We start from the raw sequence: 17230 nt of genomic DNA, 5'->3' as shown, positions 1-17230 counted from the left end.
GTAAATGTATATATCATAAATTCCTCTACGCGTTTCACGAGACAATGCTAGCTTCCTCAGGAGATAACCTATATAAACGCCTGGGTATTCTTCTTTGTATTTATACATATTGGGACTGAGACACTCTCATGCCCCACACACGCCAGCTCTCTTCTGTGCATTTATAAAAAGACCTCTTCAAGTGTATGTAAAGCCTAAGAATGATCGAGGTTGGGTGGGAGAGCTTGTGCAAGTCAAACAAGGCCGCACAATCCCCAAGGGTCAATATTTAAAGAGCATGGGGTATCGCTGATGTAGCACCCTCCCACGTAGGTGCTAGTGAGAGAATAGTTTTGAGCTCTGTCTACTTACCAGAGGAGCTGCAGGTAAATCTATATTGTTCTCTGCCTTCCAGAGAGCAGGATCTGTTAGTGAGGTCTGCTCATTGTGCTCAGTATGCGATTCATTCAGGCTAGAGAGTGTTTCACACTGGTCCAATAGGGAGGCATGTTGGACAGTGGGAGGTAATGGGACGAATGGATGCATAGACTTTTGATACAGTCCTGGTGATTGGCAGAGGGCAGGTCGCCTCGGTGCATTCTGGGATACTGTATAAAAGCCAGGAGCACATGTGCTGCGGGGTCTTTGGCTGGAGAGCGGAGTCCCGGAGGGAGGGGGGGGTGGCTGCCTCCTCCTCTGTAGAGGTGTCATGCATTCGCAAGAGGTCGTCCTGAGTACCAGAGGAGCGGTTGAGAGGAGCTGAACCCTAAGGTCCAGGAAAGTTGACTGAGAGGGGAGACACTGGAGACCCTGGGACTACAGTATCGAAAGTACAGGGACTCATGTCAAGGGGCCTGACCTGAGGGGGGCCACCCCTGCTTGTAGGACGAGTGTCAGCAGGGGAAGAGAGAGGATACTGGGGAGAGTGTCCTGAAGTTAATTGTTTGTTCACCGAGTTGTCTTAGGAAAAAGCCTCAATCCAAATTCATCCATAGTTGCAGGGTGAATCAACAGCCTGGCTGTATCAGAAGATAGGAGTCCTCAACATTGTCTACAGTTAAACTGGAGTATCCCACTATTTCCTTCTCATTTCCCCATTTTACAATAAACCACAAAACAACCAAATACCCCTGGACTGATTATTGGAGTGATCTGAAAAGAAGAAATTAGGAACTTGTATCTGTCATGACTGTGTGCTGGTAACTCAGGGGGATCCGTAGAGTGAATAACTGGCAGTACTTATGGGGGCAGTGCTACACTGAGTGTCCCATAAAAGGGAAACACAGGAGTTTAGGGCATTTTGTCAAAGGTGCCACAAACAGTGCTAAACGAAATACAAATATTAAAAAAAGCTAAATTTATTATGCCATAGAAAAACATATGAGAACATTCTAAAAACATGTATACAGACAAATTTGTCATACAATCGACAGAACCCAGGAAGGTGGTGGGATCGACGCGTCTCGCCCAAATTGGGCTTCTTCAGGATCCACTTGAGGTTCACATAACAACCTATTTAAACAGGTGAGTAAACAATATATAATTATTGCACAGTATAATACGAAAGTATTCAGCACATATAAAGAAAACAAAACATCAAAAACTCCAAAAGAGCACCCGCAGGCAGGCATTAAAAAAAAAAAAAAAGGATGGGAGAATGAACTTCCCTTGTTTGCTCCTATTTGTTCTATTTATAAATGATTGGAAGTATTTTGTTACTATATATCTGTTTAAGACCCCGTTCACACTGGGGCGATCCGACTTGCCGGGGCAACCTCACAGGTCGCGGCGCGCTGCTCGCACCGCGACCTCGGAGCGGCCGGCACGGACTTCATAACATTGAAGTCAATGCAGGTCGCTCCGGGTTTGCCCCAAAGAAGCTCCGGACCCTTTTTCTAAGTCGGAGCGACTTGTGTCGCTCCTATTAGAACGGGTCCACAGCTTCTCTATGGCAGGCGACCTGTCAGGCAACCAGGTCGCCTGACAGGTCGCCCCAGTGTGAACGGGGTCTTACAATTGCAAAAAAAAATAGAAAAACTGTTGATCCTGCTAGAAATCCGTTACACCTGGCAGTGAAATCCAATGAGTTCAAGCAGTGTTATCATCCTTGCCGAGTTCGCCTGTGACGGCTACAGAACACCTTCCCCTTATGTTATAAGAGATGGGGGGGGGGGGGTTCTGTAGTCCTTGCAGATGCCTTGTCCTAGAGGGACAAAGCTGCTTTTCCAACGGTACAATATATCGAGTGAGCATTGACCTAGGACAGGAAGTGCAAAGTCCTTTTTAGAGCTGCCACTGGCATCACATCACATGGTACCTGCATATACCTTTTAGTACTCTGCAAAGTGATTGCTTGTCTCCTGAGAACACCCCGTCTTTACACCACACCAGACAGGCACCTCTACCTAATATTTTATTTTTATTTACAGCTGGTGAAAAAACTCTGTGACTCCACGAGATGTGAGGATGTGGTGGATGTCGGCTCTGGTCAGGTATTGTACACCTGTTACCCCCAGATAACTGTATAGAAATGTGGAATTGTTGCAGTATGACACCTTCCAAGTATATTTCCCTTCTTCAGATATGATTACCACTGGCACAAAGTTAACCACTTACCCCAAATGGACGTACCCGTACGTTCTCGGGGTTCGGTGGTTATAGTGGGATGGTGACATCATCCCGGTATTACTCTTTGCAGCCGGAAATTCTCTTAAATGCAGAAGTGATCCGAGTGGCTAATTAGTCACTCGATCACTTCTGCGGGTGGCCCTCCCACCACCGCCTCTCCCGTGCCCTCCGATCCCATTGCAGAGGCCGGGAGCGTTGCGGCCGGTGGCGATGGCTGCCTGGTACAGAGAGAGAGAGGAACTGATGCCATTCCCCTCTCTCTGTACCCCTGGAAACAGGGAGCTATGAGTAATTTGTCACTTCCGGTTCCGCTCCTTTGTTTACCTGGCCACTAGCGGCCAGAGAAGCAGCCGATCTGACCGATCTCAGTTTGATCAGCTGCATTGGGGGGCCAGAGGAGAGATTTGGGGTTTAATAGACCCCAAATCTCTCCATAAAGAGGACCTGTCATGGTCTATGCTGTCACAAGGGATGTTGTTCATCCTTTGTGACAGCAATAAAGTTAGTACAAAAAAAAGTGTAAAACAAAAAAAACCCTTTTTGCAATTTTCCATTACTTTTTTTTATCTTTCCCTTACAGCTTTCAGAGTTTGTTAAAGACCCCCCCCCCCCCCCACCATACCATATATTTTCTGAAAGCACATGACCAGTAGAATACAAATAAAGTGCTACTGATTCTTAGGGTACAATGATATTTGCGCAAATGTTTATCAAAACATACATTTTTGCTAAAAAATACACTAAAATCATTATTAGCAGTTAAAAACACAGCCTATTTTACAAAATTCCTACTAAATATAAAAGCTAACCTGTATTGAGTTAATAAATAACCACTATATGTAAATTTTAGATTATGCCTTTTTGCAAAATGGTGAAAATCGAACATACACAAAAATGGTAGAGGTTTTCAATGCTTCCTTACAGCCTTGAGAGTTTGTTTTAGACCCCCCCAACCATATATTTCTCTGTCGCTCATTGACAGACGTAGTCCTCTTGAGTAATATCAAATTGGGTTATACTGCCCTCTACAGGAGTAGGACACTAGGCAGAAAGAAAACGTTCTGGCCACACCTTAGGGGCAGTCCCAGAGGCAGTCCTGTCTGCTACAGGAAATCAGTTTTTTTTCTGTCTAGTCAGGAGTAAGGACCTAAGTTCCTTGCTGGGATCTTTGGTCCTGGCAAGATTTTTTAGAAAAATGTTTTTTTCTTTTTTAGGTAGCTGTTTTCTCCAGTTTTCCAGTGAGATCTTCAAGCAAATCACGCCGGATCTGGGCGACGGGCTGGATGTTGAGATCCAGTGGTCACCCCAGCCGGCCTACGAGCGCGTGCAGACCATAGTTCCGCACTGGGTCGGCCGCGACATAGTCCCACTGGACGGGGACTGACCTTGCGAGTGGAACATCTCGCCAGGACGCCTAAAGACAGTCGAAGATTGATTCAGGGCGTCTGCATTGGTCGACAGCCCCCCCACCTCGGTGGAGAGGGGTTCCGTTTAAAAGGGGGTGCCCGTCAGTTCCGGTATGGTGAGTAAATGTTCTCCCTTGTCGGGTTTTTGGGATGGATACGGGCCCCTCTGTGGATGGTTGGACCTTTTCTTTTTAAAGATCTCCCCCTCTATCCTATGACATGTTCACAGATCTTCCTGTGAGAGTGTGAGTGGTGTATAGGAGTTACAATGGGTTCAGATCCACATGTTGGCCTTCACCGGTGAAGGAGCCACTCCACGCAGGTTAAGTACTCTGACGGCCAGCGTAGCCATGGGAGACTTCCTGAAGACATAGGATCTTATCCTGATGTTTTCTCTGTGTGACCTTGGACAAATCACTTTATCACACTGGGTCCCAGCTTTCCATCCTTAAAAAAAAGCAAGCTTGGTTTGGGAGCTGACGCTCCATGAGGCTTGGTTTGGGAGCTGACGCTCCATGAGGCTTGGTTTGGGAGCTGACGCTCCATGAGGCTTGGTTTGGGAGCTGACTATTTTTAAAGAAAATACCGACATATAAGTAAAAGCAAGCACCTACCCTATGCAATGATGCAGGCGCCATCCTCTCGTAGGCCAGACTTGCAGGCCGCCGCCAGCCTTCTGTAAACCATCCGCAAATCCGCCGGTAAGAGCACACAGGATCGGCAGCCGCCGCAATTTTTCTGTAGACCGCATGGATCCTGCAGGACTACAGACTGCATTGCCTACACAGGCCGCCTGCAGGTCACGCAGGCCGCCATTTTGCCGTAGCCTGGTGTCCCCTGCATGGGGGCGGCTATGTTTGGTGTGCCCAAGCTACCTCGAGGAGTAAAAAAAGGGGGGGGGGGAAATGGACTTTAGAGGCACCGTAATAAAAGAACCAACGCTTTATTATTGATAAATAGTAAAACCACAAAGATATGTGTCCACCGACCAGTAGGGGCGGGGACCATTGATCAGGAATTACAGGTGGTGGGTGGATACCTCGAGGAGTAGCTGAGAACGCCGGAAGGCGTGTAAAAGGGGGCGGAGCCACTTCCTTTAGCCGGGAAAGCTATCACAGGACTTCCTAGTCTGAATAGGACAATGCTGGGAGCAGTTTTAAGCTTCTCTGCATCAGGTGGTGAGCCCTTGGGGACTCTCACTCTTTGTAGGGGTCCAGAACAGGTACGCTGAGGGGCGCTGTTGCGCTGGGGGATTACAGATATATAAAAAAAAAAGAAAAAATATGTATATTTTTATTTTCAAATTTTTTACTGGCAAAGTGTCCTGGATTAGCATGGACCCTGCCACACATCTATCTCCACCTGATCCCCTCGAGTGGCTGCAGGACCCTCCAATTCCCCACTTACTATTGATGCATTATCAGCGGTTGTGGAGTCTTTTATATCCCGGGTGGAAGTGGCCTGTCAGGGATGGGGCGCAAGGAAGCGACCCCCGCCTACCCCTAAATTCATCTGAAACTTCGGATTCAGAGTCTGAACCTGTCACTGCAAGTGCAGGTCCCTCATCTGGGGCTGGTGTCTCAGGTACTGTCTCCTCAGACAGTGAGGAGGGCGTTTTGGCATCCGCCATAGCCCAAGAAGAAGCGTTGGTGAACGCACTAATTGTGAGACTGAGATCCCCTTTTGGTACTAATAAATGGACCAAAATGGTGAAGGTGTTTTCTTTTGCCCAAATGTATTGGTAATAGCATTAAAGAAGAATGGGGTCATCCAAAACGAACCCCTGTTTTTTTCCAAACGCATTATTAGGCGTTATCCGTTTGAGGAATTCCTCCTCAAGAAATGGAAAGTGCCACCTGTGGTGGATTTACCAATTTCCAGATTAAATAAAGCTACGGTTATCTCATTGGAGGACGCTCCGTCCTTTAGGGATCCGGTGGATCGTAAGGTGGAAGCTGTGTCTCGCGCCATCTTTTCCTTGATTGGGTCAGCTTTCAGACCAGTGATTGCAATTGGTTTGGTTTTACAAACATTGACAGAATGGACCAAGTTGTTACGCCGGGACTTAGAGGGGAGTAGCATCCCCCCGGCAGTATCAGACCTGCTGGAGCAGATGATACAAGGGCTACAGTTTGTCTGTGACGCTACTCTGGACGCCACTCCATTGTTGGGGCGGGCATCAATTTCAGCAGTCGTCCTCAGGCGTGTACTGTGGCTAGGGTGTTGGTCGGCGGACCAAGGTTCCAAAGAAACTTTGGCTAATCTCCCTTTTCAGGGGGATCACCTATTTGGGGCCACCTTAGATGAGATTATCAAGAATCTCACTGGAGACAAGAGTACTTTTTTGCCACAGAGTACTAAGGGTAAGGGACCTCGTCGGAGACGGGGGCCTTCCTTTTCCGCTCATAAAAATTTTTTTTTCGCTCCGCTGGGACGGGCAATAAAGCTTAGCCCTCCAAAACTCCTTCAGGAGGTTTCAGGGGGCGCTGGTCGGGCAAACAAGAGTTCGGCTCTTCCAAACATGAAGATAAGACTATTAAAGCCTGAAAGTGCGCCCCCACCCATACTTGGGGTGGGGGGATGTCTTCGCCGGTGTCCGGATTCATGGCTTTCCAGAATCCCGGACAATTGGGTTCGCGAAGTCAGAAGGTCAGGTTACAAGATCGAGTTTCAATCTTTCCCCCCCGGTGCGATTCTTCCCCTCCAAGATCCGACTATCCCCGGATCGCCTAGAAGCTTTGCGGGGGGCGGTCACGGATTTAATGCAACAAGGAGTGGTGGTCCACGTTCCTTGGACAGAGCGTTTTCAAGGGTTTTATTCGAACCTTTTCACAATACCAGAAAAAGAGGGCAAGGTGCGTCCAATTCTGGACTTAAGAGCACTCAATCTTTTTGTCAAGATACAAAAATTCAAGATGGAGTCTATTCGCACAGTAGCGGCCTCCCTGCATCAGGGGGATTTTCTGGCGTCTATAGACATCTAGGATGCCTATCTTCACATTCCTGTTTACGCAGGACATCAGCGTTTCCTGCGTTTTTTCCGTAGAAGAGAACCATTATCAGTTTGTGGCGTTACCCTTTGGTCTCGCCTCTGCTCCTCGGGTCTTCACAGAGGTGTTGGCCCCAGTGTTGGCGCTGTTGCTGCAAGGAGACAGATCGATTCTAGGTTACCTAGACGATCTTCTGCTTCGTGCAGAGTCTCCGCAGACTCTGTTGCTAACTTAGAGATCACCATAACCTCTTTGCAAGAGTTCGGGTGGCTGGTGAACTTACAGAAGTTTTCTTTGGTTCCCACCAGGAGGCTGAAATATCTGGGTCTAATTTTTAGACACATCCAGGGAGAAACTCCAGAAGATTCAATCAACGATTCAGTTGTACTATCTGACAACTGGCCTTCCCTTCGGACTTGCATGAGAGTCCTGGGTTTGATGGTGGCTTCTTTCGAAGCAGTATCATTTGCCCAGTCCCATACCAGAATCCTTCAAAAAGAAATTATTTTCAAATGGAATCGGAATCCAGATTCCATGGACAATCGGATCCGACTGAGCGAGCGGACCAGAAAGTCTCTGGTCTGGTGGCTTCGCTCTCCGATGCTCAGCAGGGGAAGTCATGTCTTCCAATAGATTGGACAATTTTCACCACGGATGCCAGTCTATCCGGGTGGGGAGGAATTCTCGGCAAAGCATCCGCTCAGGGGCTTTGGTCCCTGGAAGAGTCCAGGTTACCGATTAAATGTATTGGAACTGAGAGCGATCAGACTGTCTGATTCTCTGGACCGAGCAGCTCCAGGGCAGCCCGGTTCGGATCCAGTCGGACAACGCCACGGCTGTGGCTTACGTCAATCACAAAGGGGGCACCAAGAGTGTCCTGGCGGCCATAGAGTGACCAGCATTCTTCATTGGGCGGAACGATTGTTCCAGCTCTCTCTGCGGTATTCATTCCGGGGATGGAAAATTGGCAGGCAGATTATCTCAGCCGTCAGATTCTGGATCAAGGGGAATGATCTCTTCATCCAGAGGTATTCCACCAACTGTGCCTCCGTTGGGGCACCCCGAATGGGATCTGTTGGCATCTCGGCTCAACAGGAAAGTGCGGAGGTTTGTGGCTCGCTCCCGCGATCCTCTAGCAGATGCCGCAGACACGCTGATCGCCCCGTGGGGTAGTATCAGCTACTGTATGCCTTCCCTCCTCTCAAGTTGCTGCCGAAGCTTCTTCGCAGGATAGAGGTGGAGAGAATCCCAGTTACCCTGGTAGTTCCGGACTGGCCTAGTCGGGCCTGGTACGCTGACCTGGTCAGGCAGGTCGCAGACGTTGCTTGGCGACTTCCTCTCAGGGAGGATCTGCTGTCGCAGGGACCGATCTTCCATCCTGCTTTACGATCGCTGGCTTAACGCCCTGGCTATTGAGACCCAGGTGCTGAAGGACAAGGGATTGTCAGCTTCAGTTATTCCTACTCTAGTTAAAGCAAGGAAAGCGACTTCCAGAAAGGGCTGTCATCGCACATGGAAGTCTTAGATTGCGTGGTGTGAATCCCTTGGGTTCCCTCCACGTTGTTATTCGGTGGGCTGAATATTGGCCTTTCTGCAACAGGGGGTTGAGCAGAAGCTGGCCTTGAGTACTATCAAGGGTCAGGTTTCAGCATTAGCAATCTTCTTTCAGAAGCGTTTGGCTACTCATTCCTTGGTGCGGAATTTCATCCAGGGGTGCGACACTTGGCTCCACCAGTGCGCGCACCCTTACCGTCCTGGGATCTTAATTTGGTGCTGTCGGTTCTTCAGAAACCTCCCTTTTAAAGTATCAGGGAGATTCCCTTGCTTACTTTATCCCAGAAGGTGGCCTTCTTGGTGGCTATCCCTTCTGCACGCAGGGTGTCAGAACTGGCTGCATTATCCTGTTGTTCCCCATATCTGGTGGTTCATAGGGATAAGGTTGTTCTTCGTCCGAATCCATCCTTCCTTCCTAAGGTGGTTTCAAAGTTTCGTTTGAATGAGGACAGGGTATTGTCTTCCCTGTGTCCTAAGCCCAGTCATCCTCGAGAATTCGCATTGCATTCCTTGGATGTCGTTCGGGCGATCAGGGTATACTTGAATACTACGGATTCATTTCGTAAGACGGATTCACTGTTTGTGATCACGGATGGCCCTAAGAAGGGGTTGCCTGTTTCTGCCTCGACCATCTCTAGATGGGTCAGACAGACGGTGGTATAGGCTTATTCTATTTAAGGGTCGGGATCCCCCGTTCCCTGTTAAGGCGCACTCTACTCGGGCGCTTAGTGCTTCCTGGGCCTTCCGCCACCAGGCGTCAGTGGTTCAGGTTTTTAAGGCGACTACTTGGTCGTCGGTTCATACCTTTACAAGATTGTATAAGGTTGATGTGATGGCATCCTCAGATGCCTCTTTTGGCCGCAAGGTTCCTGCAGGCCGCTGTTTGAGGAGATTGTTGGTCTACCTCGAGGGTTTGTTGGGTAGGTCTCATCTGTTTGCTCGATGAGTCCCTTGATACTTCTGGTTGGCTCCGGTTGGGCCTTCTGGATTTTGATTTCTGTTCCCACCCCTCATTTGTGGCACTGCTTTGGGACGTCCCAATTTGATATTAATCAAGAGGACTACGTCTGTCAATGAGCGACAGAGAAAAATGGATTTTTGTAAGATCTTACCATAAAATCCTTTTCTCTTAGCTCATTGACAGACGTAGTACCCGCCCCTCTATCATTGAGTTGGGTTGGGTTAAATTCTCTGACACTGCTTTGTGACAGAACTGATTCCCTGTAGCAGACAGGAAGAGAATATACCCTCTGGGACTGCCCCTAAGGTGTGGCCAGAACGTTTTCTTACTGCCTAGTGTCCTACTCCTGTAGAGGGCAGTATAACCCAATTTGATATTAATCAAGAGGACTACGTCTGTCAATGAGCTAAGAGAAAAGGATTTTACCGTAAGATCTTACAAAAATCAATTTTTTTCTGAAAACACATGACCTGTTCGAATAAAAAGAAGGTGCTACTGATTTTGACGCCCTGCGATATTTGCGCATATGTTTATCAAAACAATATATTCGCTAAAAATTCTATAGCATAATTTTTAGCAGCTATAAACAAAGGAAAATGTAAAAAATTCCTACTAAATATGAACGCTTAACCACCATAAGGGCAAGGCCTATTTCTGACACATGTTGTTTACTAGTTAAAATCAGTATTTTCTTGCTAGAAAATTACTTAGAACCCCCAAACACATATTATTTTTATATATATATATATATATATATAATATAGAATATATATAATATATGTGTGTGTGTGTGTGTGTATATGTATGTGTGTGTGATAGATATATATATATAGATATATAGATATAGATATAGATATAGATATAGATATATATATATATATATATATATATATATAATCTATATGTGTGTAGCAAAGACTCTGGAGAATAAAATGGCGGTCGTTGAAATACTTTTTGTCACGCGGTATTTGCGCAGCGGTCTTTTTATACGCAATTTTTTTGAAAACCATACACAAATGTGTGTATGTATATACAGGTGCATCTTAAAAAATTTGAATATCATCAAAAGTAATTTTATTTCAGTAATTAAATTAAAAAGGTGAAACTTTTTCAATTAAAAAAAAAAACTAAACCATAAAGTTAGCCCAATTTTTTGTAAATTGCGAAAGATGATGTCACGGCGAGTAAATAAATACCTAACATGCTACAGTTTAAAATTGCACACACTTGTTGAATGGCGACAAACTACGGTACTTAAAAATCTCCAAAGCCGACCGCTGGCTCTAAAAAATGGTACTGGGTTGATGCCCGCAGCTGCTGGCATCACCCCGGTACAACCACTTCTTCAAGCCGACCTACAGATATGCAGGAAGTGGTTAATCTGTATTGAGTTAAGAAATAACAAATATCTGTAATTTTTTAAATTACAGCTTTATGCAAAATGGTGAAAATTGAACTTGCGCAAAAATGTAAATAGCCACATTTCTCTAAAAATCTGAAGGTTTTCATTGCTCCCTTACAGCTTTCAGAGTTTGTTAAAGACCCCCGACCCAAACCACATGTTTTCTGAAAGCATAGGACCAGTAGAATAAAAGGAAGGTGCTACTGATTTTTAAGGCCCCACGATATTTGTGCAAATGTTTACCAAATAATATTTTTTGCTAAAAATACACTAAAATCAACAAATATTTGTACATTTTAAATTGCACCTTTTTGTGAAATGGTGAAAACTGAATGTACACAAAACTATAAATAACCAAACTTCTCTAAAAATCTGGGGGTTTTGATTCAGAACAAAACGTAGCGTACATCTCGAATATGTGAACCAGGGCTTAGTGTTTAAAAAAATAAATAAATCTGTCTCAATGCTCCTGTTTACCATTGCTCTGTTATTTGGGAGATTTTAAAACTGCCCCCCTAGTAATGTCCTTTTGTTTCTATTTTATTTTACCTTTTCTACTTAGGGCCACCTGTCGAGGGTCTTAGCCTTTGGCTTCGGCCTTGGTGTCAGGGCGGTGGAAGCTGACAGTCACCTGGTAACTATGGCAGCAAAGTTTGACCAGGAAATTCTGTATATGTTGAAGAAAGAAAAACTCCGACCCACAAAGGTAACTCCTCATTACAGGGCACTTTGTAGAGCTAGGATAACTCTTCAGTTGGAGGGCTCATTGATTCATTTAGTCCCTCCTCACCATATCCTGTACTTGCTCCTCCTGCTTGTTGGGCGCTAAGCCCTTCTCCATTAAAGCCATATTTCTATACACTGCACCGATGATGGCCAACAAGCCTGGAACAGCTGTATGCAGTTTGCAATAAATGGCTCTGTAATATTAAACGTTATTTGCACTGTACACCAGCCGTTCTAGATGCGCATCTGGCTGATGAGGATATAAAGGAATGATTTGCATGGCTCCGCCCACTGCCCTGAAATAAAATCGAATCCTCTTATTTTTTTGCATGTGATGGAATGAGACATCTGAACACCTTCTGTTCTTAGAAGGCTTTACTGTGCTATATAAGAGAACAACTAACACTAACTCAGTGGTTCTCAACTTTCCTAATGCCTCGACCCTTTAATACAGTTCCTCATGTTGTGGTGACCCCAAACCATAAAATTATTTTCGTTGCTACTTCATAACTGTCATTTTGCTACTGTTATGAATCTTAATGTAAATATCTGATATGCAGGATGTATTATCATTGTTACAAATTGATGCAGGGGCTTCGGGCATGGTACAGGAGATGTAGGAGCTGCGGGCATAGGGCAGGAGATGCAGGGGCCGTGGGAATAGGGCAAGATATGCAGAGGTTGCGTGCATGAAGCAGGGGCTGCATGCATGGTGCAGGAGATGCAGGGGCCGCGGGCATGATGCAAGAGATGCTGAGGCTGCGTGCATGGTGCAGGAGATGCAGGGGCTGCGGGCATGGTGCAGGAGATGCAGGGGCTGCGGACATGGTGCAGGAGATGCAGGGGCTGCGGGCATGGTGCAGGAGATGCAGGGGCTGCGGGCATGGTGCAGGAGATGCAGGGGCTGCGGGCATGGTGCAGGAGATGCAGGGGCTGCGGGCATGGTGCAGGAGATGCAGGGGCTGCGTGCATGGTGCAGGAGATGCAGGGGCTGCGGGCATGGTGCAAGAGATGCAGGGGCCGCGGGCATGGTGCAGGAGATGCAGGGGCCGCGGGCATGGTGCAGGAGATGCAGGGGCCGCGGGCATGGTGCAGGAGATGCAGGGGCCGCGGGCATGGTGCAGGAGATGCAGGGGCTGCGGGCATGGTGCAGGAGATGCAGGGGCTGCGGGCATGGTGCAGGGGCTGCGGGCATGGTGCAGGGGCTGCGGGCATGGTGCAGGGGCTGCGGGCATGGTGCAGGGGCTGCGGGCATGGTGCAAGAGATGCAGGGGCTGCGGGCATGGTGCAAGAGATGCAGGGGCTGCGGGCATGGTGCAAGAGATACAGAGGCTGCGTACATGAAGCAGGGGCTGCATGCATGGTGTAGGAGATGCAGGGGCCGCGGGCATGGTGTAGGAGATGCAGGGGCCGCGGGCATGGTGCATGCAGAGCTGTGGGCATGGCACAGGAGAGGCAGTGCTGCAAATATGGTACAGAAGATTCTCCTGGAGAATCTCCTGTACCATGCCCGTAGCATTGCATCTCCTGAGGAGATGCAGGGGCTGCGGAGGGTTCTCCCTTACAGTTTGGTGAGGCGCCATGCATTGAAAAATGGTGCCGCCCGGCGCCAACACGTCACCGCGCATGCGCCGTCTGCCCAAGAATAGCCGAGCATGTATGGGCTTTCCCCAGGGGCGGGGGGCGCATGCGCAGTTCACCTGTCGGATTGGCCGCAGCCATTTTTTTTTTTTTTTAGGTGCAGCGGTGCGTTCCCTGCCTAAGACCATTGGAAATATGTGTTTTCCGATGGTCTTAGGTGACCCCTGTAAAAGGGTCATTCGACCCCCAGGTTGAGAACCGCTGCACTAACTGAAAGAATTCTCCTCTTGCATGTTTCAAGGTCTCTCTCACTCTAAAGAGCTATCCGTGTTTGGATCTCTCTTCAGAGAGCATTTGACAGGCGGTGGGGAGGCAATGTATCACCTCAATGCCTGCTTCAAAGCAGATTTGTACCCTCAGGAAAGACTTCCCTCCTCCCCTCTGCTGCCAGAATAGAACTTGCCTAGGGCAGTGGCCTCCAAACCGTGGCCCAGGGGGCAGATTTGGCTCTTTGCTTGCTTTTATCTAGCCTTCGGCACTATTTCATCTGCTGATTCCAACAATGGGAAATAATCCCCCCTTCCCCCCCACAGACCACAATGAGGGGGCACAATTTCTAGCAATGACATCAATAAAAGGGCATGATTCCTCCCAATGACACCAAAGATTAAGCATTGCATTTTTCCACTGACATCTGGACCTTCTCTACTCCCATTGGTCAGTCTGGCCCCCCAAATGTCTGAAGGACAGTAAACTGGCCCTTTTGTTTAAAAAGTTTGGAGACCCCTGACCTAGGGAAATGATGTGCACTGTCCACCCTTTGCCTCCTGGGATATGCATGTCACATATTCCAGGAGGCATAGTGTTTCATTCATAAAGGAGGATGAGGTGGGCGTGTCTATAGCGCTGCATCACCAGGAGGCGTGTCAGCTGAACCAGGAAGAGCTGGCGGGCCTCTTGACGACATCATAATCAACATGGCGGCGTGGGACCGAGAGGTAGCAGAACACAAGAGGATCTTAGCGGGACAATGCTGGATCCTCTGTGTGGGGTATCAGAAATGTGCCACATGGACCACCCAGTAAGCAGGGGGAAAAAGGGAAGCCTGCAGTTCGCTCTGCAAACGCATGCATTCCGCTATGCCTACCAAAAGCAACAGTGGTAAAATCCTTACTACTAAGCAAAGCATTGTGACCATGGCATGTGTACACCCCTGGACATTATTTCTGCAGCTAAAGGTGGTAGTGTGCGGTAAAAGCAAGGCTCAACTCCAGATTTTTGCCACCCCCAACCTCACCTGTGAACCAGTCCTGAAACTGGTGAGTCATCAGGGAGGGAAATAGACTAATGGCAGGTTTGTTACACTGACAAGCTTGTCATCTTTGACCTTGTCATTGTAGTTTGAAATACTGCATGGGGTTGATTTACTAAAACTGCAGAGTGTAAAATCTGGTGTAACTCTGCATAGAAATCGGCTTCCAGATTTTTTTTTTTTTTTAAGCTTAACCCATTGACTCCTGCACAAACCTCTCGTCGACCCGTGTTTGATGTCCTCCTGGATCATGTCCTGCACGGGGCCGCTCAATGACTGAGTCCACTGGATCACCTTACCAGCCCGCTGCCGATACCATGTGACCGCTGTAACCAATCACAGCAAGTCACACGACAGTTGTAAACAATGGATGGCTTCCTTTCAAGCCATCCATTGTATACTATTTTGTTGTAAAAAAAAAAAAAGAATAAGAATCCTAAAAAAACTAAAAATGTAGGACTTTTAACACACTTTGACCAGAGCAATAAAATGTTACCATAGTAACATTCTACTACTCTGTGGAAGTGATCAGATTTTTTTTTTTTTACACATGAGGTTTGCTTATAGAAATACATTTCATTGCTATATAAAAGCATTTTACTGAATGACCCATTCAGTTTTTTTTGTTGCAATTAGCTGTGATTGGTCACAGTGATCACATGGTACAGACTGGGTCAATCATGACCCATCTGTGCTATGTAATTGGCTGTGCCCAATCAAAGCTAATCGCAACAAAAACTGAATGAATCATTCAGTAAAATACTTTTATATAGCAATGAAATGTATTGCTATAAGCAAACCTTATGTGTAAAAAAAAAATTCTGATCACTTCCACAGAGTAGTAGAATGTTACTATGTTAACATTTTATTGCTCTGGTCAAAGTGTGTTAAAAAAAATTTCCTACATTTTTAGTTTTTTATTATTATTCTTTTTTTTTTTTTCCCACTGTCACCAGTCAGTATCCCTGATCACCACCACACTCGTTATATGATGATGCTGTACTGCACTGATGACATTTATGTTTAAAAAAAATACAATTTTAATTTCTTGATTTTCAAAAAAAACTAGGACAAAAAAACTCACCATGTTTCTTACTAAATAAAAACAATAATACACTGCGCTTGATAAGTAATGTTATAAAGGTGGTGTATCAGCAGCTAGCATTAAAAAGTTGTTGGACCTCAACTAAAAAAACAATAAAAACAAAGTATACAGCGCTTGATAGGGTCAATCTTAGCCAGAGCTAAAATTAATGCAAATCCATAAGGATGATGCCATCATACTTTAACCACTTTACCACCGGAGGATTTTGCTGTCTTACGTCCAGGCCACTTTTTGCAATTCGGCACTGTGCGACTTTAACTGACAATAGCGCAGTCATCCAACGCCGTACCCAAACGAAATTTACATCCTTTTTCCCCACAAACAGAGCTTTCTTTTGGTGGTATTTGATCACCTGTGCAATTTTTACTTTTTGCGCTATAAACAAAAAAAGAGCGAAAATTTTGAAAAAATAACAATATTTTTCACATTTTTTTTATATAAAATTCCCCCCCAAAAAAATGTAAAAAATCAAAATTTTTTTATCATTTTTGGCCAATTTGTTTTCTGCTACATATTTTTGGTAAAAAAAATCGCAATAAGTGTATTTTGATTGGTTTGCGCAAAAGTTATTGCGTTTACTAACTAAGGGAAAGATTTATGTCATTTTTGGTGTTTTTTTTTTTTATGAGTAATGGCGGCGATCTGCTTTTTATTTTTTTTTTTTTATTTTTTTTTTTGCGGGACTGCGACATTGCGGCGGACAGATCGGACCCTTGACTGACATTTTTGACACTTTTGGGGGTACCAGTGACATTACTACAGTAATCAGTGCTATAAATATGCACTGTTACTGTAAAATGACACTGGCAGAGAAGGGGTTAATTTTATTGGAGAGGGAGGGGTTAATGTATGCCTGGTGCTTACTGACGTGTGTGGGGGGAGGGGACTATGTGACACAAGGACAGATCGCGGGTTCAGCTGAACGCTGCAATCTGACCCTGCCTGTCACTTAGGAGATCCGCCCGCTTTGTTTACATAAGCGGGCGGATCTCCACACTCGATTCCCCGACGATCGAGGAAGAGCGGCGGTGATCAGCTGGCCCGACTCCCGATGTGACTGAAAACAGAGGGAGCGAGCCTCTGGCGGCGCGCGCGCGCCGCCCACAAGGGGCGGAGTCCAGCGACGTAGGTCTACGTCGCTGGACGATAACGAGCCACATTGCTGCAGTAGCAGCAATGTGAGCGGGGCTAAAGTGGTTAAAAGTATAAAAATCCATGGACAGAGGGGTCCCAAAAATAGTCCCATAAACCAGGTGATATATACAAAGTATACAGCGCTTGATACGGTCAATCTTAGCCAGAGCTAAAATGAATGCAAATCCATATGGATGATGCCATCATACATTAAAAAGTATAAAAATCCATGGACAGAGGGGTCCCAAAAATAGTCCCATAAACCAGGTGATATACTGAAGATGAAACCTCCACCAAACACCAATGAGTGTGGCCTCTTACCAAAAGCAATTGATCCCCATTACAGGGATCTAAAATCACGTCAATGGAAATCCTCACAGTCACAGATGGATGGATGGATGATCCCTCTTGCAGGTCAGACCTCAATCAGCTCAGGAGTAGTGCACCCTCAT

At 46.4% G+C, this 17230-nt stretch overlaps 1 protein-coding gene across 2 annotated transcripts in view; it reads left to right on the top strand.

Moving 5' to 3' along the window:
* Positions 1 to 17230, top strand: part of METTL25B (methyltransferase like 25B) — a 68059-nt gene that overhangs the window by 34199 nt on the left and 16630 nt on the right. For both annotated transcript variants that reach the window (XM_082258458.1, XM_082258459.1), the window contains 2 exons: positions 2409 to 2471; positions 11483 to 11626. In XM_082258458.1, the coding sequence (XP_082114584.1) occupies positions 2409 to 2471; positions 11483 to 11626 (207 nt within the window). The remainder of the gene's footprint in view (positions 1 to 2408; positions 2472 to 11482; positions 11627 to 17230) is intronic.

The sequence above is a fragment of the Pelophylax lessonae genome, assembly GCF_965119305.1.
Source record: "Pelophylax lessonae genome assembly, chromosome: 5".
NCBI classification, from domain to species: Eukaryota; Metazoa; Chordata; class Amphibia; order Anura; family Ranidae; genus Pelophylax; species Pelophylax lessonae.
The sequence above is the reverse complement of the archived record's forward strand: the minus strand, read 5'-3'. Positions and strand labels throughout refer to the sequence as shown.